Source organism: Cervus canadensis, chromosome 13 (genome assembly GCF_019320065.1).
Source record: "Cervus canadensis isolate Bull #8, Minnesota chromosome 13, ASM1932006v1, whole genome shotgun sequence".
Lineage (NCBI taxonomy): Eukaryota > Metazoa > Chordata > Mammalia > Artiodactyla > Cervidae > Cervus > Cervus canadensis.
This window is the reverse complement of record NC_057398.1, coordinates 48,507,224-48,530,788: the sequence shown is the minus strand read 5'-3', so window position 1 is coordinate 48,530,788 and position 23,565 is coordinate 48,507,224. Positions and strand designations below refer to the sequence as shown.

The following is a 23,565-nucleotide window of genomic DNA, read 5'->3' as shown; positions in this document are numbered from 1 at the left end:
TTGGACAGACTAGACCTTTTAGATAATGTATTGTAGCAAATCTGAGTGCTGGTCTTCCCACCCCTCTGTAGCTTGTTATTGTTATTCGCTTATTATTTGTTGTTTTGCTGAAAGATTTGCCTTCTGCTGAAGGACTTTGAGGTTCAGAGGATTCACTGGCAAAATAACCACTTTGTCTTTAAGTAGGCAAGAATTAAGGAAGTTTCTTATAGTAAGTTACAGTATGAGGACAAGCAATATAGCAAGAGATAAATATATATACATCACCAAATTGGGGAAACACTACATCCAGATTCAAGCCACAGCCCCAGTTGGAAGATCCACAAGCAGTATAGCAGGAAATACATATCCATATACATCACCAAATTGGGGGAACACCTACATCCAGAGTTAAAGAACACTGGGAAGTCCCTGGAACAGCAATCTGGAGTCCCCGGTTTGAAGGTCTCAGGCAGTGCATCCATTCCATGGGTGAGACTTGAGAGTGCCATCCAAAGGAGTCCTGCTTTTATAGCTAAGCCTCAGGCTGGCTGGTAGTCATCAGCTTACATGCAAATATGCAGCTTTGGCTATTGTGTTAAATGTTCATATTTCTAGTTGGAAGTCTCAGAATGTTCACTGAACCCTGGGAACTGGCCAGATTCCCAGGGCCCAGGAAGTTTTGTGACTCATTCCCGTTACGTTATTTATTCCCTTAACTGTTGGTTCTCAAGGCCTACTTGCAGCGTTCCTGCCAGTCAGCAGTTTGGCATGTAATTCCTTTCAGGGTCTCTCATCAGTCAAAGGCCTATTGCTGTTTCTGAAGCTTGGACAAGACTACTTGTATGAACTTCCCCAACATTTATTTAGTGATTGGCTGGATTATTTCAGTGGTCTTATCTCCTACCTGGTCACTGTGGGATGGTAACAGTTTTTGTAGGGCCCCCTTTCTCTCTTGACCACACCAAACTGTGAAGTCCACTGGTTGCTCTGGTTTCAACAATGTCCAGGGGCATAAATTGCTCTACGAACTATTTCAATCAAATTCTGGTTCCTTTTAAAGGATTAGTTTCTGAGATGAGTGATTGATTTTTTTTCTGAGTCCAGGTGGGTTCCTCCCCAGCAAACCAGACCAAAAAAAGTGAAAGTCACTCAGTTGTGTCTGACTCTTTGCGACCCCATGTAACTCGCCAGGCTCCTCTGTCCATGGAATTTCCCGAGGCAAGAATGCTGGAGTGGGTTGCCATTTCCTTCTCCAGGGGATCTTTCTACCCAGGGACTGAACCCAGGTCTCCTGCATTGCAGGCCGATTCTCAACTATCTGAGCCACCAGGGAAGCCAAACCAGAGAAACCTGTACTTTAACCTGTTATCTTGAATCTGAATTGCCCTTCATCACAGCCACCTCTGTTCTTAAGAGTGCTCTTCGTGTGGAACTTCTCTAAGGGGGCAAAGGAAGTCGGTTCCTTTGGGAAGAGTTTAAGTGCCCAGGCAGGATCTCTAAACCAGGGCTCTGGATTTGTGGGTGGGGACACAAGGAAGCTACTCTGTATGATGGCCCTGCTCTAGAGCCCAGTGTTTGGTCAGTGTGGAACAACTACCTGCAGTCTTTTCAGCTTGTCTCTCCTGGAAAAGAACCACCACCCGGGAGCCAGGGCAGGTGTGATCAGCACCCCAGTATTCTCAGCACGCTGCAACCAAGGTAGAGTCTCTGTTCCATGTGTGGAAAGTGGGTAAAAGAAGGAGCTCCCACCTCTCACCCATACTTTCCCACATGAAGCCTCAGTCACAGGTAGGAGGCGGCAGGGTGAGAAATGCCGACACTCTCCTCTCAGGAAGAAATCCCTCCTCCTGGGACCCAGGGAGAAGGAGCCCTGTGCTCTCAGCTCCAGCGGTCTGGAGTTGTCTCTCCTTGGCTGAGCTGACAGTGGAGAGAGAAGGAATAGTCTTGCTTAAACACCATGGACTCTCCTTTCTTACCAAATTTTGATAGATTTCTGGAATAGATCTTTCTTCATTGGCTGTTGCTCTTAGAATCATTTCCATTTCCTTTTTTTTTTTTTTTCATTTTTTTAATTAATACTTTTCACCAGTTTTGGAGAGTGGGACAGTGGAGCGTCTTACGTTGTCATGTTGGGAATGGATCTCTGATGCTGTAGTTTATGCTATTAGCATAGTTGAGCATTAGATATGCTATTCTCAGAAAGTTAATATGACTAGAGACAAGCCTTTCAAAAATTCTGAGGACCCATAACAGCAACTGTTGTCCTAACAGCTGCTAAGAATAATCAGAGAACAAAATGAATGAACGGTAAGTTATTGGCTTAATTTCTTACTAGATGTAAAGACCTGCAAAAAAATTGGATGACAGGAAAACTGTAATGATTGACTTGAATTTGTGATTTTGACTATAGAGAGAGAAGAATTCTGGGAGCAAATGTGTGATTTCCATGCATTCCAGGACCACCACCATTATACAAGACCCTAAGAACCCAGGACATACGAAGACGTTTACTTTTGACCTGGCGTATTGGTCTCACAGTGGATTTCAAAAGGATAAAGATGGTGTGTTTATTTCAGCTGATCCTGGCAGTAAATTTGCAGGCCAGGTAAATTACTTTAAAATAGCATCAATGGAAGTTGTTTTTTTTTTTTTTTTTTTGAGTGTTAACAATATATTAGTACCTTGATTTTTTATGAAGTCCAAAAGTGTAGCTGTTGCCTAAGTAATTTTTTACACACAAGTCTGTTATTTTTTAATGTATTTACTTGTTTTGAAAAGGGAATATTGGTCAAGTCAGTTATATTCTCCTCTCTGATATAAGCAAAATAAGCCAAACTTGTGTGGCACTCGGCATTTGAGAATTTTGGTTTATTGAGTATTTACCATTTGCCATACACTATTCTACCTGGAAGTTGCTCAGAATTTGGTGTAGGGAGACAGGCAAAAAAGTGCATTCAAATGTTCCAGGTTCTATAATAATATATGTGGGATACAATGGAGTACAAATGAAAAGTGGTCATTTCAATGTGGATAGAGCTCATTAACCTGCATAAATCCATGTGTTCGTAATTTCCATTTTGAAAAAATTTCAACCATAATTTCTCCAAGTATTTTTTGTCTCCCCTTATTCCTTCTATGAGTCCAATTACATGTATGCTTGAGATTTCCCCACAGGTTACTGAGGCTATGTTCATTTCTTCCCAACGTTTTCTCTCTGTTCTTCTTGTCTACCTACTCATCTTTGAAAACTCAGCTCAAAGATTACAGCCTTTATTAAACAACGCCTAAAAATACTCTGTCAAATTGTTCTGACTTCACAAACGGACTGAAAGAATTTCATAGGTCTTCTCGGAATGCACTTTGGGAACCACTGTCCTAGAGCAATCAATAAAAAAATCAATCAACAGAAGTATAACTAATGAGTCAACTGTGGGAAAATGAAATTATGAAAGAAACTTGGAGCATGGCAGGAAAAGAGTAGGAGGGAGAAACAAAGAGGAGATGAAATAAGCAGAATACAAATTGCAAGATAGTAGAGTCAATGCCAACCACTGGTTATTTTATCAGGTGTAAGTAAACACACTAATTAGATGGTACAGATAATCAGATTGGATAGGAAAATCTGGATCCAACTATGTCATCTTAAGTGCATAAGTGCTCAGTTGCCTCCCACTCTTTGCAACCCCATGGGACGGAGGCCGCCAGGCTCCTCTGTCCAAGGGGTTCTCCAGGCAAGAATACCGGAGCGGCTGCCAGTTCCTACTCTAGGGGAATCTTCCTGACCCAGGGACGCAACCTGAATCTCCTGTATCTCCTGCACTGGCGGGCAGGTTCTTTATCACTGAGCCACCTGGGAAGCCTCATATTTGTCTACACAAACACAATTTAAATATAAATAAATAGATACTCGTGTTAACACTGAAAAGAAGAAAATTACAGATGCTATACTTATATCACACAAAGTAGACTTCAGTACAATAAGTATTTCATACATACCATCCTAAGTGGGTATGTACTTACTAACAACTTCAAAGTACACAAAGCAGAAGCTGATGGACACTGAAAGAGAAATATTCAAATCTACCATTGATTGGTGACTTCATCACTCCTCTCTGAGTAATAGAGCAAACAACCCCAAATCAATATTACAGATGACCAGAACAATATTACCAACCTAATTGACAACTACAGAACAATTTTGCTACCCTCCGTTCAGCTACAGCACTACACACTTTTTTTCAAGTGAGCATGGACTTTATGGTAAATTATATTCTGGATCATAAAACTAGTCCCAATAGATGTAAGATAACTGAAATCATACAAAGTATCTTCTCTGACCACAGTGGAATCAAACTAGAAAGGAATAATTGAAAGTTATTAGGAAACTCCACTAGTATTTAGAAAATGTCTTCTAAATAATCCATAGGTCAGGGAATAAGAATACAAGAAATTAGTAAATATTTTGAACTGAATGAAAATCAAAACATTCATCAAAACTTGTGGGATGCAGCCAAATCAGGGCTTAGAGCATTAAGTGATTATATTAGAGAACAATCTCAAATCAACAGCCTAGGCTTCCTCCACCTAAGAATTTAGAAAAAGAAAAGTATAGAAAAAGCAAGAAAGGGATTAAAGAAAACTAATATAAGACAGTAAAATAATAGAAAAAAAATCAATGAAACCAAAACCTGGGAGAAAGAAAAGATACAAAATACAAAGATGAGAAATGAAACAGATATTGCTATGTATCTTACAGACATTAAAAAATAATAAGAGAATATTATGAACAACTTAATGCCAATAAATTTAAAAACATAGATGAAATGGATACAATCTACTGAAGTCCACACAAAAATAGACAACTCAAGTATCCCTGTATCAAAGAAATTTATAGTTTAACTTCTGCTCCCAAAAGCTAAGCCCAGATGACTTTTCTATGAATTCTACTAAAGGAAGAAATAGTGATAATTCAGAAAGAAAAAAAAAAATCTTGTAGATGATAGAAGGACCATTCATTTTTGAAGCCAATATTACGCCAAAACCCAGCCAAATACTACAAAAAAACACAATAGATCAATACCCTTCTTCATGAACATAGACACAAACATTATTAACAAAATTTTAGCAAATAGAATCCCCAGCATATTTTTTAAAATACATCATTATAAAGTGAGACTTTATATCAGTTTAGCATATGAATATCAATGTAATTAATCATATGAACAGAATCGGGAGGGGGAAAATATATATGATCAGATGCAGAAAAAGCAATTGATGAAATTCAATACCCAGTCATGATAAAAACTCTCAGCAAATTTGAAATAGGAGGGAGCCTCTTAGAAATAGAACTTCCCTCAAATACATAAGTAACATCACATTTGATGGTGAAATACTGAATGTGTTGCCCCTCAGAATGGGGACAAGGCAAGGAGGTCCAATCTCATTATTTCTATATAACATCCACTGCAGGCCCCAGCCAGGGCAATAAGGCAATTAATAGGAAATGAATGATATGCAGATTGAAAATGAAGAAGTATAACTACTTGCAGATAACATAATTATCTATGAAAACAGCCCTAAGGAATCTGCTGGAAAAGAGGGTGAAAAGCTACTACAGTGAATAAGTTTGTTAACCAAGGTCAATATACAAGAAGTGATAGAATTTCCCTATGCTACATGCATGCTTATTTGTATCCAACTCTGTGACCCAATGGATTCCAGCTCGCCAGGCTCCTCTGTCCATGGGATTCTCCAGGCAAGAGTATTGGAGTGGGTTGCCAGTTCCTCTTCCAGTGGATCTTCCCTACCCAGGGATTAAACCCGCCATCTCCTGTGTCTCCTGTATTGGCAAGAGGATTCTTTACCACTGAGCCACCTGAGAAGCCATCTCTCTATGCCAGCAGTAAGCAACTGGAAATTAAGATTGTAATTTATTTATGTAATTACATATACTTATAATCACATATAATTACAATAATACAATTGTAATTAAGATTGTAAAATATTTACAGCAACATCAAAACCATGAAATGGTTAAATTTACAAAATCTATGCAAAATCTGTGCACTATAAAACATTAAGAAGAGGAAGACAAATCAGAAGACTCAACATTATTAAGAAGTCATATTGATCAACAGATTAAAAAAAAATCTCAATCAAAATGCCAACGGTAACTTTTTACAGAAATTAGGCTATTTCAATAATTTACATGGAATTGTAAAGGACTTACAGTAGCCAACATTAATTTGAAGAACTGAAACCCACTGTAGATAGATCTACAGTAATCAAGACAATTGATAAAGAAAATGTATATATATATGCAGTTCTGTGCTTAGTCACTCAGTCGTGTCTGACTCTTTGCAACACCATGAACCCACCAGGCTCCTCTGTCCATGGGATTCTCCAGGCAAGAATCCTGGAGTGTGTTGTCATGCCCTCCTCCAGGGGATCTTCCCAACCCAGGGATCAAATCTGGGTCTCCCGCATTGCAAACAGATTCTTTACCATGAGCCACCAAGAAATATATATGTATATATACATACATATATAGACAATAGAATAATAATTCAGCCATTAAAAAGAAGGAAATGCCACCATTTGCAACAACATGGATAGGCCTTGGGGACATTATGCTAAGTAAAATAAGTTAGACAGAAAAAGAAATACTAAACGTGGAATATTTTTTAAAATGAACGTGATAACAGAGAACAAATTAGTGGTTTCCAGAGGCAGGGGCTTAGTGTTTGGGGCTGGAGTTGAGTGGGGTGAGACAGGTATTTGGGTGAAAATGGTGAAGGTCATCAAAAGTTACAAACTTCCAGTAAGATAAACAAGTCCTAGAGATGTAATGTATAGCATGGTGATTATACAGGTGCTTTGCTTTATTGCAATTTTCAGATACAGTATTTGGGCATTTTGTTTTTGTTTTCACAAATTGAAGATTTCTGGCAGTCCTGAATCAAGCAAGCCTAAGTCAATTGGTGCCATTTTCCCAACACTGCTCACTTCATGTCTCTGTGTCACATTTTAGTAACTTTCCCAAATATTTAAGACTTTTTCTTTCTATTTCTCATAATAATCTGTGATCAGTGATCTTTGATGATACTATTGCAAAAAGATTATAACTCCTTGAAGACTCAGATGATGGGTAGCATTTTTGAGCAGTAAGATTTTTTTTAATTGATCTATATATATTTTTAGATGTCATGCTATTGCACACTTAATAAATTACAGTATAGTGTAAACACAACTTTTATGTGCACTGGAAAACCAAAAAAATTGTGTGACTCATGTTACTGCATTACTTTCTTTATTGTGATGGTTTGGAACTGAACCCACAGTATCTCTGAGGTATGCCTGGAGTTAACAATCCAACATTGTATATTCGAAGGTTGCTAGATTTTAAGTGTTCTCATTGAAGAAAAAAATTGTTTAACTCTGTGAAGTAATGGGTGTGAACTTCTGGTCATCATTTCTCAATAAATTATTCTGGTAATGATTTCTCAACAAATACATATATCAAATCATTATGCTATACATTTGAAACTATTTAATGTTATATGTCAATTCTATCTCAGTTTTTAAAAGACAGTTTTAAAAGACTGCAAGAATTGTGATAGTTGACCTTGAACTTCAAGCAATCTACTCGACCATGGAACATATCCAGGGAAACCACAAACCACTTTTAACACATTCGATCAGCCACAGCACTTTCTCCATACACTGCATAATTTTTTTTACTTTTCTTGAAATAATATGCACAGTATGCCAAAATGTTGCTTTTGCTTTTCCATCTCCAATATTAAAATGGTTATACAAAAATTCACCAATTTCTGATAAGTTTTTATAAATGCACGCTGAGATGACAGCTGTCACAAGGCAATGTAACAAAATTGTTTCAAATGAAGTTAAACACTATTAAGGGCTACTGCAATCATCTTTCAGAAAAAAACAAATGAAGCTTTGGCCAACCCAATAGAAAACACTTTGGCTGGTCTGTGTCCCTTGGAGCCTTGAAATTTTTGTCTAATTGCTGAAATTTAAAGACCTATCCCATGTTTTGTAAAATACACAAGTCCGTTACTGATGGGTACTAGCTAGTTGAAGATCTGTGGTGATCCCATGGTGATCAGTATCTTCCAAACTGACAAATCTTTTTTTGGTTCCCAGCTTTATTCCATTGGTTCTAAGATAGCATCTGAGTTACATTTCAAGTAAGTTGAATGATACTTATTAAGGTGGAATTCTTCAAAACCAGAATGTTAGATTTTAAAAGTACTGTGAAAAATCTGTGCTGAACATAATACCTGCAATTTTCTTTCCAGAAAGAGGTTTTTCATGATCTTGGCAGAGGAATTCTGGACAGTGCTTGGCAAGGCTATAATACTACTCTCTTGGCCTATGGGCAGACTGGCTCTGGAAAAAGCTATTCCATGATTGGGTTTGGTGCAAACAAGGGTATCATTCCAAATGTGTGCGAAGAGCTATTTCAAGCAATTGAGAACCGAGACAAAAATCAAGAATACCAGGTATGCATTATTCTAGAATCTCTTCTTTAAGGAAAAAAAATTTGTTTTCATTTTGGAAATTCCTTGCCTCCAGTGGAAGTTATCAGCATATCTACTTTAGGATAATGTTAATTTTCCATACCAAAATCCTTATATCATTACAAAATCAAATAAAATGTTGAATTTTTCTGGTTCTATGGAGGCAAACCCAGGAAAAGGTTTTTTAAAGGCACTTTGAGTGTCATAGAAGCAGGCATCTTAAGGTGTGTTCTCATCTTAATTTATTTTTATTTCTAAATTAAGAATATTATCTTGTTTCTTAATTGTCCTAACAATTGTCCTTACTTTCCCTAGAAGGTGAAATGCCTGTACACAGAAAACTATAGTACACTGATGAAAGAAACTGATGAAGACACAAATAAATGGAATTGCATCCCATGTTCATGAGTTGGAAGAATTAATATTATTTGAATGCCCATACTACTCAAATTTATCTACTGATTCAATACAATCCCTATCAAAAGTCTAATGGCAAATTTCACAGAAGTAGAATAATTCTAGAATTTGTATAGAACTGCAAAAGATCCCAAATAGTCAAAACAATCTTGAGAAAGAAGAACACAGCTGAAAGCATCATACTCCCTTGTTTAAAACTATACTACGAAAAAAAAAAAAAACTATACTACGAAACTATAATGATCAAAAAAATATGATACTACACTGCTATATTTAAAATGGATAACCAAGAAGGACCTACTGTAAAGCACATGGAACTCTGCTCAATGTTATGTGGCATCCTGGATGGGAGGGGAGTTTGGGGAGAATGGATACATGTGTATGTACAACTGAGTCCCTCGCAGTTCACCTGAATCTGTCACCACATTATTAATCAGCTATACCCCAGTACAAAATAAAAAGGTTTTTAAAAAGTGAAAAATAATTACAGTATTCTTTAGTGTCAGATACTCACTTTTTCAAAAAGTGTTTTTTATGAAGTTTTCTGATTTTATCTTTTTCTTTCAGTGGTAGGCTTTTAAATAATTTCTCTGGAATTATATTTTCAAATATTTAGGAATTCATTAAATTTTTAAATTGAAAAAAATATGGTACTGGTACAAAAACAGACACAGAGATCAATAGAACAGAACTGAGAGCCCAGAAATCAACTCATACATATATGGATGATTATCAATTTATGACAAAGGAGTGAAGAACATGCAGTGAGAAAAGGAGAATCTGTTCAATAAACAGTGTTAGGAAAACTGGCTAGTCACGTGCAAAAGAATGAAACTAGACCACTATCTTATGTCATAGGGCTTCCCTGGCGGCTCAGATGGTAAAGAGTTTGCCTGTAATGCCAGAGACCCAGGTTCAGTCCCTGGGTCAGGAAGATCCCCTGGAGAAGGAAATGGCAACCCACTCCAGTATTCCTGCCTGGAAAATTCCATGGACAGAGGAGCCTGGCAGGCTACAGTCCATTGGGTTGCAAAGAGTCAGACGTGACTGAGTGACTAAAACTTCACTTCATCTTATACCATACACAAAATTAACTTAATATGTATTAAATACTTGAATGTAAGACTTGAAATCATTCAATTTCTAGAAGAAAGCATAGGCAGCAACTGCACTGAAATCAGTCTTAGCAATGTTTTTGTGGCTCTGACTCAAAAGTAAGGGAAAGAGAAGCAAACATAAACAAATGGGATCGATAAAATGAAAAACCTTTTGCACAGAGAAGGAAACCATCATTAAAATGAAAAGGCAGCCAATTGAATGGGAGAAGATATTTGCAAATCATACATCCAATAAGAGGTCAATTTTCAAAATATATAACGAACACATACAACTCAACAGCAAAAAAACAAACAACCCAATTTAAAAATGGGCAGAGGACCTGAATAAGCACTTATCCAAAGAATATATACAGATGACCAACAGGGATGTGAAAAGATGTTCAACATCACTAATTATTAGGGAAATGAAGCTCAAAACCACAATGAGATATTGTTACCAAAAGTGGGGTAACTGCTCGCTGCTCAAAAGCCAATATAGATGACTGCACAATTTTTTTTGTCTTTTATTTTCATGAAGTGAAGTGAAGTGAAAGTCACTTAGTCATGTCTGACTCTTTGTGACCCCATGGACTATACAGTCCTTGGAATTCTCCAGGCCATAATACTGCAGTGGGGAGCCCTTCCCTTCTCCAGGGGATCTTCCCAACCCAGGGATCAAACCCAGGTCTCCCACATTGCAGTTGATTCTTTACCAACTGAGCTATGAGGGAAGCCCGTTTATCTTCATACTAGTTTGTTTAATTGGTTGATCCACAGCTGTTATTATATATTTACCTTTACTAGTGGGATTTTTCGTTTCCTATAGATTCTTACTTGTTGTAGCCTTTTCTTTTTCCACTGAGAGAAGACCTATTAACATTGCTTTTAGGGTTGACTTAGTATTGATAAACTCTTAGTTTTTGCTTGTCTGGGAAGTTCTGGAAATGGAGGGGCTAGGGTCAGAGCCAGGTGTGAGCTGAGGCGTCTCCTCTCTCAGCGGCTGTCACTGCCCAGTAGGGAGCGGCGTCGAGTCCCAAGTTGCCAGAGCAGAAGCCTAGAGGGTTGGGTCCCAGACGGCTCCTGCGTTCTGTGTCTGTTCTTCCCCTCCCAGCACCAGCACCCTTACCCCCAGAGGGCAGCAGTGCTGAGACAAGAGGGGTGGAGTGGTTACTCAACTCTGGCTGGGTGTGGGGCTCCGCAGGGCAGTTGCAGGAAACTGACCAGAGTCCCAGGCAGTTTTAATCTGTCTTCTGTGCCTTGTTTCTGGGGTGAGCAAGTGTGGGCACATTCTCATGAGTGGAGTCTAGGTTGCTTACAGCCCGCTGTGGGTCCCACTGGTTTCCGGCCCCGCTAAGGCGGGGACTCATCCTACTGGTGACAGATCCTGGGCTGGGTTGCCCATTTTGTTTTCATACCTCTCACTCCCTTCAAGCCGGTGATCTCTCTCCTCTTCTGTGTCCCTCCCAGGGGAGCAGACCCCAAACTGATTCCTTCTCTTCCTTTCCTACCTAATTCTTTGTGGATCTCTTCCCACGCCTTGGTTGTGTAAGAGTCTTTCAGCCAGTTTCCAACTAAATTTTGGTGAGAATTGCTTCACATGTAGATATATTACTGATGTGTGAGTGGAGGGAAGTAAGCTTCATGTCCTCCTATTCTACCATTTTGACCTTCCCTCCCATTTGTTCATTTTAAACCTGTGATGCTCTCTGAAGCTAGCTGGAAGTTCTTGGGAGGTGGGGTTTGACTGGCCAGACTCACCGAAGGGTGGCTAACGGACAAGCCAGCTTTTCCCAAGGAGGGTATAGTGGCGGCAAAGTGTCAGTATCTCAGAGCCTTTTCTCTAGACTAGTCACTCAGTTTCCTCCAGTCTTCTGTTTAGGAGGTAGGAGATTGGCTAACGTTGCTCCAAATGCATGGTAAGGTAAAGACCAATCTTTTTCTCTGCCTCTGTTCAGATTGGAGAGTGAACAATAAAGAAAAAGCTTTTTTTTTCTGTTCACGATCGAGACCAAAACACACACACACTTTTGAATCTGTTTTTGGTTTATATTAAGAACTTCCTCCACATCATTAAAATTATTTCAGAATCTCATATTGCATGTGAAATTGAGTTTCACTATTTTAATATTTAGCTTTTTCCTTTGTTGTACATTTATGTTGTTTCCATAGTCCTTTTTTTTTTTTTTCTTTCTCCCAAAGGTGACTGTTTCAAGAGAATCCTAATTTACTTTATGCTCTTCCCTATACAGGTTACATTCAGCATGCTGGAAATTTACAACGAACAGGTAACAGTGATTATATTTTCTGACAGACAATTCTGAGTGATTCTCTGCAGCTTAAAAAATGGCAGGGGCTCCCCCCCATCCATCCTACAGATAAAGTCAACACCCATTAGCCTGGCGTCGGCTATCCAGCCCTAACCTACCTCATTTTAGCCAGGTTCCCCTTCATCTTATGTCCTTCTATCTCTACACACTCCTTGAATCAGCCACATAGGACCTTTCTCCCTTTCCACAATACGTCCTTCCCTCCTACATCTATCCTTCCTCTGCCTGGAATACCCTTCTTGGTTTCTCTGGTCTTAGAGAAACCACTGAACTTCGAGTCCAGTTCAAATGTCAGCTTATCTATAGATCCTAAAGCAGCTGGCTTCAGTATGGGAGTTGGCAAACTTTATCTTCAAAGTACAGACATAAAGTATTTTAGACTTTGAAGGCCTTAAAGTGTCTATCACAACTACTGTACTCTGCCCTCAGAGAGCAAAACTGGCCACAGCTGAAGTGTAAGTGAAGTATAAGTGTAGGTGAGCTGTGTACCAATACAACTTTGTTTATAGACACTGAGGCTTGAATTTCACATAATTTTCATATGTCACAAAATATTTTTCTTTTTATTTTTTTCAGCCATTTAGCAAATCTGATCATAGTTGGAATATGGTTTCAGATCCCAGCTCTCTCAGTTATTAGCTTTGTGACTTTGGACAATTACTTTATCTCAGAGCTCAGATTGCTTATTTATAAAGCAGAGAATTTAAAATAAGACACAACCGGGGACCTCCCTGGTGATCTAGTGGCTAAGACGCCACACTCCCAATGCAGGAGGCCAGGGTTTGATCTCTGATCAGGGAACTAGAGCCAACATGCCGCAACTAAAAATCCTGCATGCTGCAGTGAAGATCAAAGATCCCCCATGCTGCAAGTAAGGCCCAGCACAGCTAGATAAATAAATATTGTTTAAAATAAATACAATAAACTAGACTGCACATTGAGACGTAGTGCTAAGCAAACACTCGGTGTTCAGAAAGTCCTTTTTCATTCTACCCTTTCCCTTTGCCCTTACACTATAAAATTTTATTTCCATATTTATATTTCCAGAACAAAGGATTACACCTTTCTATTTGCAATACTTAGTATAATTTGGTTTAGTTTGGTTTGGTTTAGTTTAATATAGTTTGGTTTAAAATGGATGCCCCTAAGTTTTGCTGCATGGATAAATTCACAAAGGAATCTTTAATTGTAAGTTTCTTAAGGGCAGTTTCATATCCTAAGATTTCTTATATAACTCCAAGCACTATCCAAAGTCTTACACTTAATCATTGCTAAATAAACATTGATGGAATAAATCTGTCCACGTTTTTCTCTTTATATTAAGGAGAGAAAATACCCATATGCTTCCATGAGTCATTTACTATTGTTGAAGGTTGATAGCAAATTCAAATGGGTTGTTATGCTAAAGTCACTGATTAAGTTTCTATTTCTTTCAAAGTGATGGGCCTGGAAGACAGTATGACTCCTTTATCATACCAAATAGGCAGCTTCACTTCGTTACCAAGTTCAGATGGAAGGAACAGGGAAATGGCATCACATTGTGGACCCCCGACTGATACCTATTAATGAAAATAATCTCTCTGGAATTTTGTTTTCTCATCTCTAAAATAAGGACATGGACATGCTTATAACCTCTTCATGTCTCACCAGCTAGGAGTCTGGTATTTTTCCAGTAGTACTTCAATAGTCAAAGTGAAGTTTATTAGATACTTTTAATGTTTCAGACATCACACTAGACTCTGAGGATGAATAAAACCTAAGACGTGATTTCTGCCATGGAGAAGCTTGGCGGGAGATTTTACATCCTCTCCAGACAGTAATAAAATATATCATGTATGCTGCATGAATGGTAAAAAGTCATAGAAGAGAGAGCAACTAACACTACCTGTGAGTGTTGGTGCTGTTTGTAAACAGAGGAGTTAGACTGGGTCTTGAAAGATGCTATGAGTTTGGTGAGCCAGGAGGAGGAGGGTTGGGGGCATGATTAGTACCAGCAAGTCCAAGAACATGTGAAAGCACACGGCGTTTAAGGGAACAGTGAGGGCTCTAGGTAGCCAGAGTTAGAAGCATGCAGGGAGATGAGAATGGGGGAGCATCAGGAGATGGAGCTAAACATCAGTTGCCAGAAGGCAAAGGCCCTTTGGTACACAATGGAGCATCAGCGAAAGATTCTAAACAGGGAAATAAGAGAATCAGCCTTGGTTTTAGAAGATTTCTCTAGCAGCAGAGTGAAGTTGTATTTGAAGGAGTGCCAGATAGAGGCAGAGCTAGGAGAGTCCCATAGGGGCTGAAGTGAGTGAGGAAGGTCTCATGATAATCACTGACTCAATCTCCAGGTACAACCTGGAGAGTCCAGTGCCAGGAACTGCCCTCATCTCTGGGCCCTCACACTTGCATTCTATCCAGTTAAACCTACTTAGCTTTTTTTCTAATGAGCCCTATTCAGACATATCTTCAGCCTTAGATGCCACTTGTTAACAATTTATATCGCTCAGTGGAAGTTATAGAAAAGGCTTCCTAGCTAAGGCAGAAGTTGTCACCATTTCAATGTCTTCCTATCTCTAGCTCTTCTGTCTACTGTCCTAATTTTTCTTGCCTGAATTCAATCTGTGTGTGATCTTGCCTCTGTTGCAGGAAGGGGAACCCTTTCCTGGGCCAAGAGCGGGTTCTTATCTAGCCCTCAGAAAAGAATTATCTGAGAGATACATAGGACAAAGCAAAAGACATTACTGGGAAGGGGGCACCTGGGAGGAGGGCAGCGGGGTAAGGGGATCCAGGAGAACTGCTCTGCCACGTGGCTGGCAGTCTGGGGTGTTGTGGTGATGGGGTTAGTTTCTAGGTTGTCTCTGGCCAGTCATCTTGCTTGGCCCACAACTCAGGATCCTTCCTTGGAGCGTGAGCAACTCTCAGCTAAGATGGACTGCAGCATGAAGGATTCTGGGAGGTTAGTAAGACATATTATGGAGTGGTGTCTGCTCTCTCCTTTTGGCCCCTCCTGAATTCTCCCAGTTAGTTTTCTGCGCCAGCACTAAGTTCCTTATCAGGAGGGACCTCCTGGTGTGAGACAGCTCCTGCAAGTGGTTATCATTGTGTCTGGCCGAGGGGGGTGGTTTCTGTCAGTGGTTCCCGAGCAACTTGACTCTAGGACTTACAGCTACAGAATATTTGAGCTGGGAGAGATCTTAGAAATCATTTAGTCCATTCCCCTCCTCTTATGAGGAAAAAACTGGCAGTGTAGGAGACTCTCCAAAGCTCTCACAGTTAGGAGGCAGAACCAGAAGTAAGAACCCAGGTCAGATTCCCAGCCCAGACCTCACTGCATCATGTCACACCAACTCTCCTCTGCAGGGGCTCAGGCTCTAGCAGGCTCCCATAGCTCGACCTCCTGTGCCCGGGCAGAACTGGCTTTCTGGGGGGAAATGCAACATGGGCTTTCACCTGAGGCCACGGTCTAAGTGTGACATCACATAAATCTCCAATAATAATAATAATGAGATCCAAAGAATTATCTATATTCTTGTGTTAGGTTTGCCTATAGCAAATCCTGTTTGGGTTAGATAAGTTTCTTGGAAGTAGAGATTCAGAGTGGTGGCAGCATGATTTAACCTAGGCAGAACATTAGGTACTTTGAATGTTATGAACTTTTAATTAAGTTTCATTTATCACTGTTCTTAGAAAAGTAAGACTTCATTATTTAGTGATACAAAATTTGTGACAATTCAGAAAGAGATAATTTATTTTTATGTTATCCACAAAGGAGTTGCTAATCAACTGCAAGAGTTAACAAGGTTACTAGGAGCATATTTAGGTTAATAAGAAAACAATATTTTCAACCACAAATGCTTTAAAATCACCACTGGGGCTTCCCCAGTGGCTTAGATGGTAAAGAATCTGCCTGCAACACAGAAGACAAGATTTGATCCCTGGGTCAGAAAGATCCCCTGGATAAGGGGATGGCTACCCACTCCAGTATTCTTGCCTGGAGAATTCCATGAGCAAAGGAGTCTGGCAGGCTCCATGTGGTCACAAAGACTCAGACACGACTGAGCAACTAACAGTTTCACTTTCGTTTAAAGTCAGACAACTGTAGTTGCCAACTAAAAATTTTTTCAAGCTATAGAAGCAGTTCCCCCAATATCCTACATGCAATGTATTAAACATTTCTTCTTAACTTAGCTCCAGTTACACTGTTCTCTCCAGAAGCATTTCACTGGGTGCCTACTATGTGTCAGGAGCTATGTTAGGATTTACTAGTCAACTCCCACCCTCAGGGAGTTTGCAGTCTGGTTGAACTGCTCTTGTTGTTGTTTAGTCATTCAGTCATGTCCAATTCTGTGCGACCCCATGGACTGTAGCCCACCAGGCTCCTCTGTCCGTGGGTTTCTTACTTCTGGTTCTGCCTCCAAACTGTGAATACTGGAGTGGGTTGCCATTTCCAGGGGATCTTCCACACCCAGGGACTAAACCTGTGTCTCCTGCATTGGCAGGCAGATTCTTTACCATCTGAGTCACCCGGGAAGCCCTGAAGTGCTCTAGGTACTTGAAAATAATAAAACTGAATTCCTTAAAAAAAAAAAAAAAAAGCTTCTGATTTCACTAACTACAACAGTGTTGCAGGAAGGGGGACCCCTTCCAGGGCCCGAAACTGGGCTCTTGTCTAACACTTGGAAATGAATTGTCCGAGGAGACACATGCTGACAAAGCAAGAGATTTTATTGGGAAAGGGCACCCAGGTGGAGAGCAGTAGGTAAGGGAACCCAGGAGAACTGCTCTGCCACGTGGCTCGCAGTCTTGGGTTTTATGGTGATGGGATTAGTTTCCGGGTGGTCTTTGGCTAATCATTCTAATTCAGAGTCTTTCCTGGTGGCGCACGCATCGCTCAGCCAAGATGGATGCTAGCAAGAGGGATTCTGGGAAGTGGACGGACAGGTAGTGTCTCCTCTCGATCTTCCCCGAACTCTTCCGGCTGGTGGTGGCCTATTAGTTCCGTATTCCTTAACAGGATCTCCTGCCATAAAACAACTCATGCAAATAGTTACTATGGTGCCTGGCCAGGGTGGGCGGTTTCAATCAGTGTGCTTCCCCTAACAACTCCCCCCTGAGAGACTTCATACTCAAGATGCTTCTTGGGAATTGGGGCGGAGGTCTCCTTCTTCTGTAACTTCTTCCTGCTGTGCCTGGGCGTAGGCCTGCCTAGCAGAGCAGAAGTCTCCCTCTACCTGATCTAAGTTGGGGTGTTTCATATCTGAAACCAGCTTTTACTCTTGTAATAACAGCAACTTAGTTTGAAACTGTCAGCGCCTCTCAGAGGTAAAATAGACAGGGGCCAAACAGGAAACCTAACAGGATGGTCATCACTGGTCCCCAGAAACAGGAGGCACTGCTGGGATGATTGGCTGGTGGTCAAGCAACAGAGCTGTGTTCTAAGAATCTTATGTTTAGTCTGAAGTTACCATCTTTCACCTGGGTGGGGGCTCTAGTTCTGTAGAAGAACTCAAAAGACATTGTTATGCATTTTTTTTTTTTTTGAGTAGGAACCAGGACCCGTCTCAAGGCTGTACCACCATTTGATTGTTTCCCCTCTGTTTCTGTATTTTTTTCTTTCTCTGATTGGCAATTGTTTGAATCTACCCTTTGGAACTCAGGGAAGGTCAAGGAGGCTGAATAAAGCCTATATTTTACAGTCAGCAGATCTGTACTCCAGAGTTGCTACCCCGCAGAGTCCTGTTCAGTTTTATTTAGGGAACAGGGCAACTATGACTGTGATAACTTTTTGTCAAAATGGGGCATAGGACCACCTCAGCTTGGAGAAGAGACACTGAATTGGAAGTATTTCTGAGTTCCAAGTCTTAGATCTGAGCGTTGTATGATTAAAATCTCAATCCCTTGGTCTGCCATTTTGTTGTAACATACCCAGTTAGTAGTAGCTAGAGAAGGGATAACTGGAGTTTTAATAGACAAAGTAAATCTCTTTCTTTTAGAAGAATAGACCTGAAATCCAGTCTGGACCTGGCACTTCAGGGAGACTTGTAGCCAGGTGGCCAGTTGTCTAGTTTTATAAAAAGTAAGGTAGAAGTTACTAGCTTCCAGCAGACATTGTTTTGAGAATGGTGGCATCTAAGCCTGACACGACTCAGAAAACTCAAGTGTTTGGCAATACAATGTCTAATCTGAAATTACACCCATAGTAACACCTGGTTATTTCCCAGGATGTCTGAACCATAGCTGAGTACTCCATTTTGACTTTTAATTGTAAAATTTTTTCGTTAATAGCCAAAGCAGATGGCACCATTAATGATGTCAGTGTTTCTCTAGGTATGAGAAGATGCAAGAATTGGGACTCATAAAATCTCTTGAAAAGATCTAACTATCTGAAGGCCTGTTCTGCCAGTTTTTCCCAGAGCACGGAACACCTCATTCTTGATCTTCACCCTGAACTCCTTTCAGGGCCGTTGGAAGTCAGCAGTTGCAGTGGTCATGATAGAATCGCTGTAGATGTAGATGGCAAGTGTCAATCTTCAGTTGGCAAAGCCCCTTTTTGCTCACAAACTTGACCACGACTTTGAGGGGGGCATTTCATGACCATTTTATCCCATGGTGCTGAGAATGTCCATTCTCAGGTTTGGCAAAGATTTTGTCGACCGGCCTCTCAATGTGCTGTTACTGGATTAGGCCATAAAACAGTATCTAAAATTTTCTGGACCACCTGTCTTACTAGCCTCTTGGTCCAGGAAAACATTCCCTCTTGTTGCTTTTTCTCATATCTAGAGTTATACTGTCATCATCATCGATTTTATAAGGAACTATATATTATTCTATCAGAGGCCTCAGTCACACATTTGGCACTGTAAGAAATAGCAATTCTGCAAAACAGGTGAAATATAAAGAACATAGCCAGCAGTACTAGTAAAGTCACAAGTAACACTTAAGAGCTTCCATTAGATGTAGCCCAGCATATCCCAGGTCGTCTGTCTTAGTCTACTCTGTACGAATCTTTATCTTTCATGGAAATTATACATTGGCACCACCATTTATAAGGCACATAGCCCAGTTTTTTAGTGTTACTAGACTGATTATCTTTAGTATGATTTAATTGTTTTTAACACAGAGGAGACTTTAAACCTAAATTACCATAGCCTAGTGTTATCTATATAAATCTATCTCATAATTGTGGGAGATTTTTTTTTTTTTTTTGCTAAAACCTTTTTTGTTGCTCTGATTGAGCTTGAGGAATAGAAAAAGGCTCAAATTTATAGCCAGAGTCAGAGTAGGCATTATTAATTGGCCCAGTGAGGGGATCCCGTCTGGTAGTATCATAGTAACCTGAATATGACTATAATTTTTCCAAGTAAATTTCCTCAGGGCCAACCAGTTAGAATCTTGTAGTAGAGAAATTTACCAAGGTAACCCAGAGCTAGACACAGATAATTGGCCACAAACCCAACAATTGGATTGATTTTTAAAACTAGCATAGTATCAGGCCTATGATAGAAAAGCATTTGATTTATATACAAAGGTCTAAGAAGTCAAGAGAACACTATAAACGATCATACGAATCAGGTCCAGTATCTTGGACAAGCTGTCTACCTCTGATGTCGTTGTCTTCTCATCTTGGTGTACTGTAGTTTTTCTTGTTTGAGCATCATTTTAAGGTGAGATCAGGTCAGCTGTCTTCTCTATAGACCAGGAAGGGGCCTTTGGAAGTGGGAATTAATCTAAGAGTTAATTTCCCTTCAGTTTCATTGTGCATGAGCTAGTTAAGAGTACCTGACAAAAAGTCTTTCCATCCAGGTTGGAGACAGTCTCTTAAATTATGTCTTTTTCCAGTCCTGGTTGCAGGTCATGAGGCATCTGATCTTCGTCCAAAGATAGATTACTGAGATAAGCTTCAGAAACAAACTTAGGGTGTTCTTTAAGAATTCAATTAAATTTTGCATTAATATCACATAACAGCAAAGAACTATCCAAGAAATGAGTCTTACTACATGCAGACCTCCATGAACAAACTGGGATTTAACATTTTTTGAAATATCTTTTTCCCCAAAGTTACCCTCATTTTTATCAAATATAACCAAATTAAGGCTAGTTTTTTTTGCAAAATAGGTCTGTTTTTACTAATTTTGGTCTGATGATTTATATAACCATAATTGATTATAGACTTTTTATTTTGCTGAAACACTTATAGAATCTCAAACTGAACTTTTAATATAAAACAGGGCTGGGAAACTCACACCAAAGGCTTATCACAGATTTTGCCTAACAAATCTAGGTGAACTCTTTTCTTTTTAAGGTCTCAAAACTTCCTTGAGATTTTTATACCTGTTAGTGAGATAACCTTCCTAGCTCATTTGATAAACTTACTGGAAACCTAAGAGTTTCAAATTTCTGGAGGAGTCAGAGAGAGAGAAAATATAATTGTTTTGTTCATAACGTATAATTTTACCAAATTATTTTCATAATTAGTTTGAGAGGAATGTTTTCCTTACTCCTGGAAAACACAAGATTCAAACCTGTAATTTTTCAGATAGAAACCATAAAAATTATAAGCATATTCGCTGGTTCATTTAGTTCTTTGTTAACTTTTGTGAAGTCATCAGGTTTCTCATTAGAACACCAAGACATATCAAAATGTTAAGAACTCTATATAATTTCTAGGATATCTGTATTAGTAATTTTACCATACATTATAACGTGAGCAGATTTATTGCTCATTTGATAATCTTTTTCATGTAATTTAACCAACCAAATAAACAGTTTAATATCTCTCTTTGGGATGTTTCAGGGGCCCTCTGAAACACCCCAAAGTTAGCTAGATGTCAAAGAAACTTCAAAAGAATTCGATTCAGGAAGTTTTATCGAAAAGATCAATTAAAAGCTTTAGAACATTTGGTCAGATTCATTCAATGTTGATGGGTGTATCATTTAGCTTATTGATATGTCACAATGGGCGCAAATACCAAGGCTCAAGGTCTAGTGAAAGTCAGCTCCGCTATCTTGGACCTAATTGGCTCTAAGCAGTTTTCTTACAACCATGTCATTTTTAACAAAATCCACTTATCTAACTAATTGTAATCCAATTTTAGAAAATCCTGATCATGCATAACTCTTTTTAGTATTTTTTTCATACTTTTTTGCTGAAATCACTCTTCCTGCTTTCCTTTAGCAAGCAAGAGCTAACTTTTATATTAGCATTTTATAGATTGGTGAGCATAAATACCAGTGATAATTTCCAAAACCCTTGCTTTCTTAAAACATTTTAGGATGGCATCAAACATTATTCATTTATAGTCCCAAATCTCTTTAGTTTTTCTGTAAAAGGAAATCAGTGTTTAGTAGTAAATGTTTCAAAATCTTATTTCATTTGGAATAGACCTAATTATTTAATAGACTTCTAATACTTAGTTTAGCACAACCCTTAGAAATTCAAGTTACACCAATCTGGGGAGACTATTGTAGACAGATATTTTTAAAGAATAATTATTCTTAATAGAGTTTATATATAAACTCATACCTCATTTACATTTTTTAGAAGTTTTTTTCACTCGAGGTAATTTCTTTGTTGACAAACTTGTAATAGGTATAATATTTAACTTATATTAAACCTAGGTACAATGAAAATATTCCACTTGATGTTAATTATTCTAAGACATGTCTATATTAGATAGGTCAACAAAAAACATTAATATCAGGTATTTAATACTGAATATTTCCCAGTTCACCTGAACCTGGAATTTATTGTTTAATTTAGAATTATTTGATTTGTAAGCACTTACCTTTTTTTAAGCCAATTAAATAGAGCTCATTTACAAATTAACCTAAAAATATTACCCAGAGACAAAAACATACCAAGACATATTTAGACAGACACACTGCAAGATCTAGCTTCATTTTCTAAGTTTGGTCATGAATTAGATATTACAATATAAAATTTACTAGTTTATAAAAAAAAGCTGAAATAAATAACATTTTTAAAGGCTTTTTTCTTTTTTTTCTCAGTCTCAGGAGTTAGAGATGGTCTAGATAAGTGTTCCTGATAGCCCTGGTCTCAAGGCACAGGGAAAGAAAATCAAGCTCTAACAAAATGGTGGCAGGTCTAAATGGTAGCCAAACAAAGCAAAATGGCCATCACAAATCACAACACAGAACAGAGTTAAAACACATACATATAAACCTGGCAGTCTTCATCAGACACTCTCTTAAATACAAGAATACAGTCTCTCAGAAAACCTTTTATAGAGACACAAAACTTCAGATGTCTTCAAAGATTTCAAAAGGAGGAAAGGAAGCCAGGTTGAAAGAAGGGGGAGGAGGCGCGAACAGGGGGCAAAAGGGGTGGCCTTACAGAAGTCTCCTGCCACCTACAGACGCCCAGGCGTTACGGGACTTTTCCCTGGGCTTCCAGAAAAGGGAGGACTGGAACTCGGCCCTACCAGAAACCAGACCAGAAAATTCGAGTTCTCTGCCAAGAGGAGGTGATCAGTCTCCAATCCTCAGCTCAAGCTGAGGCCCTTCGACCAGATTCCTGCGTCCAGGACCGGGGGACTAGAAAAACGGGAAGGATAGGAAGGGCTAAGGAGAGGAAAGAGAGAGGGAAGGGGAGGGAGGTCAATAAAGTCTCTTGTTTCTTACCGGTCGGGGCACTCTGGCCAGTTGTCCGCGTCAGGAGGAGACCAGGGACAAAAGGGTCCCAGTTGCGGCCGCTGGGTCTGGTCCATTGGCAGGCAAGCTGGCCCTTGAGTACCCCGAGTGGTCAGGATGTCAGTCTCAGCGAAGAAGATGTCCCTTCGTGATCGCCATTTGTTGCAGGAAGGGGGACCCCTTCCAGGGCCCGAAACTGGGCTCTTGTCTAACACTCGGAAATGAATTGTCCGAGGAGACACATGCTGACAAAGCAAGAGATTTTATTGGGAAAGGGCACCCGGGTGGAGAGCAGTAAGGTAAGGGAACCCAGGAGAACTGCTCTGCCGCGTGGCTCGCAGTCTTGGGTTTTATGGTGATGGGATTAGTTTCTGGGTGGTCTTTGGCCAATCATTCTAATTCAGAGTCTTTCCTGGTGGCGCACGCATCGCTCAGCCAAGATGGATGCTAGCAAGAGGGATTCTGGGAAGTGGACGGACAGGCAGTGTCTCCTCTCGACCTTTCCCGAACTCTTCCAGCTGGTGGTGGCTTATTAGTTCTGTATTCCTTATCAGGATC

General features: G+C 39.5%; 1 protein-coding gene across 1 annotated transcript in view; it reads left to right on the top strand.

Moving 5' to 3' along the window:
• LOC122451654 (kinesin-like protein KIF28P) overlaps positions 1–23,565 on the top strand; it is an 88,158-nt gene that overhangs the window by 5,800 nt on the left and 58,793 nt on the right. Inside the window, exons 2-4 of the mRNA XM_043484545.1 lie at positions 2,393–2,587; positions 8,307–8,510; positions 12,292–12,327. Of these exons, the coding sequence (XP_043340480.1) occupies positions 2,393–2,587; positions 8,307–8,510; positions 12,292–12,327 (435 nt within the window). The remainder of the gene's footprint in view (positions 1–2,392; positions 2,588–8,306; positions 8,511–12,291; positions 12,328–23,565) is intronic.